This window comes from Rhinopithecus bieti, unplaced genomic scaffold, assembly GCF_001698545.2.
Source record: "Rhinopithecus bieti isolate Rb0 unplaced genomic scaffold, ASM169854v2 scaffold_56975, whole genome shotgun sequence".
In the NCBI taxonomy this organism is placed as follows: Eukaryota; Metazoa; Chordata; class Mammalia; order Primates; family Cercopithecidae; genus Rhinopithecus; species Rhinopithecus bieti.
Window position 1 is genome coordinate 1,307,453 of NW_016823127.1, and position 2,016 is coordinate 1,309,468.

General features: G+C 61.9%; 1 protein-coding gene across 1 annotated transcript in view; it reads right to left on the reverse strand.

Annotated features, from left to right (window-relative positions):
- GALR3 (galanin receptor 3) overlaps nt 1-1,653 on the reverse strand; it is a 4,665-nt gene extending 3,012 nt beyond the window's left edge. The window contains exons 1-2 of the mRNA XM_017861259.1: nt 1,295-1,653; nt 3-327 (exon numbers count right to left, since the gene is read on the reverse strand). Coding sequence (XP_017716748.1) covers nt 3-327; nt 1,295-1,653 — 684 coding nt within the window. The remainder of the gene's footprint in view (nt 1-2; nt 328-1,294) is intronic.
- Nucleotides 1,654-2,016: the final 363 nt, after the last annotated feature.

The following is a 2,016-nucleotide window of genomic DNA, read 5'->3' on the forward strand; positions in this document are numbered from 1 at the left end:
GCTCTCCGCCGCGCCTCGGCCGCCGCCGCGCCCGCGGGGCCCACGGCGGCCCACAGGAAGCGCAGCGTGCGCCCGTAGGCCAGACTCACCACGGCCACGGGCAGCAGGTAGCCGGCGGCGAAGGTGGCCACGTCCAGGGCGCGGCGGCGCGCGTCCTCCCAGACGGGCACGCAGAGCTCCAGCGCGCCGTAGCGCACGGTGCCGTAGTAGCTGAGGTAGGGCGCCGAGAAGAGCGCCGCCAGCAGCCACACCAGCCCCACCACGGCGCGGGCGTTGCGCGGCGTGCGCAGGGCGCGCGAGCGCAGGGGGTGCCGCACAGCCAGGTACCTGCGGAGGGCGCCGGGTCAGCGGGGTAGGCGGGTGCTCTCCCGCAGGGGCCCGCTTCACTTCCCGCGCCGGTGCCCTACGGCCCGATGCGCCTCCTGTGAACCGTGGGGGACGTGGCGGGGATTAAGGGTGTGAACGCGCAAGGTGCTTAGAGCAGTGCCTGGCACCTAGCAAGGGCCCGATCCCGGTGAGTTGTTATTTCTAGGATTATTTTATGGTGCGTCAGATGAAGCCCACAGAGAAGTGACCTGCCCAGGGTCATCAGCTAGAGTGAGCCTGGAATTGACCCCAAGTTTCAAGCGGTGGAAGCAGATGTGTGCACAGCTGGGCAAGGTGTGGGCAGTTTTAAAATAGCTGGGCTGGGCGCGGTGGCTCACGCCTGTAATCCCGGCACTTGGGAGGCCGAGGCGGGCGGATCACCTGAAGTCAGGGGTTTGAGACCAGCCTGTCCAACATGGCAAAACCCCGTCTCTACTAAAAATACAAAAAATTAGCCAAGTGTGGTGGCGCACGCCTGTAATCCCAGCTACTCGGGAGGCTGTGGCAGGAGAATCCCTGGAACCCAGGAGGCAGAGGTTGCAGTGAGCCGAGATCCAAAAAAAAAACAAAACAAAACAACAACCACCAAAAAAACTAATGAACGCATTCGTGAGCTTCTTTTGCCATTCCTATCGCGCTTACAGAGCACTTACTATGTGCCAGACCCTGTGCTGCCACTTGAGACTCAGAGGCGTCCTCTGGAAGCTCATGGTGGAGGAGGGGAAGGGCAGGACAGTCCCCTCAAGCATACCCTGCAGGTGTCCAGAGGCTGCTTGTGAGGGGTCAGGGAGCTTTTGTTTCCTCCTACCCACCTCCCTTTCTGGTCCCCCACTCTCTTCTTCCTAAGGCCAATGAGGATCTGTTCAGAACTCCTCCCCCCACTCCCGCCCACACAGCCCTGCCCAGCCAGGCCCCAGGCACAGCGCACCTGTCCACTGAGACGGCAGCCAGTGTGAAGCTGCTGGCGTACATGGTGAGGTAGATGAGCAGGTGCACGGCCTTGCAGACGAGGGCCCCGAAGAGCCAGGCATCCAGCGTGTAGATGGTGGCCTGGAAGGGCACGCAGCACAGGATGAAGCAGAGGTCCGCCACTGCCAGGTTGAGGATGAACAGATCCGTGGTGCTGCTGGGCTCATGCCAGGCACTCGGGCCAGGCTGCAGGAGCACTGCCAGCACCAGTCCATTGCCCACTGTGCCCAGCAGGAAGATTAGGGCAAAGACCACAGGCACTGCCATGGCCCCCACACTCCCTGGACTGTCCAGTGAAATGTTCTGGGCATCAGCCATCTCCCCATCAGATGGGCACCTGGGGAAGAGAAGCTGGAGTCCTCAGGCAAGAGCCCCCAGTTCTGTTTGCTTGACCCTGGGATCTAGCTCCCCCGACCTGGGTCTGGCCAGGTGTTCTGGGCGGGAAGCTGATGGGAGATGGAGGAGGGGAGAGCAGAGCCAAAGTCATCGCTGAGTCCCACTGTGTGAGCAAGCTCGTGGTGTTCAAGGGGTGAGAGTTCCTCAGTTTCGTAAGGAACACCCCTAGAGTCTTGCCTGCAAGGCTACCTAGGTATTTGAGGGACACTTCCAACCCACCAGGCTGGGGAAGGCACAAGAGAAGTAGGATGAAGATATGGCGATGGGGGGAGGGGCAACCCCAGA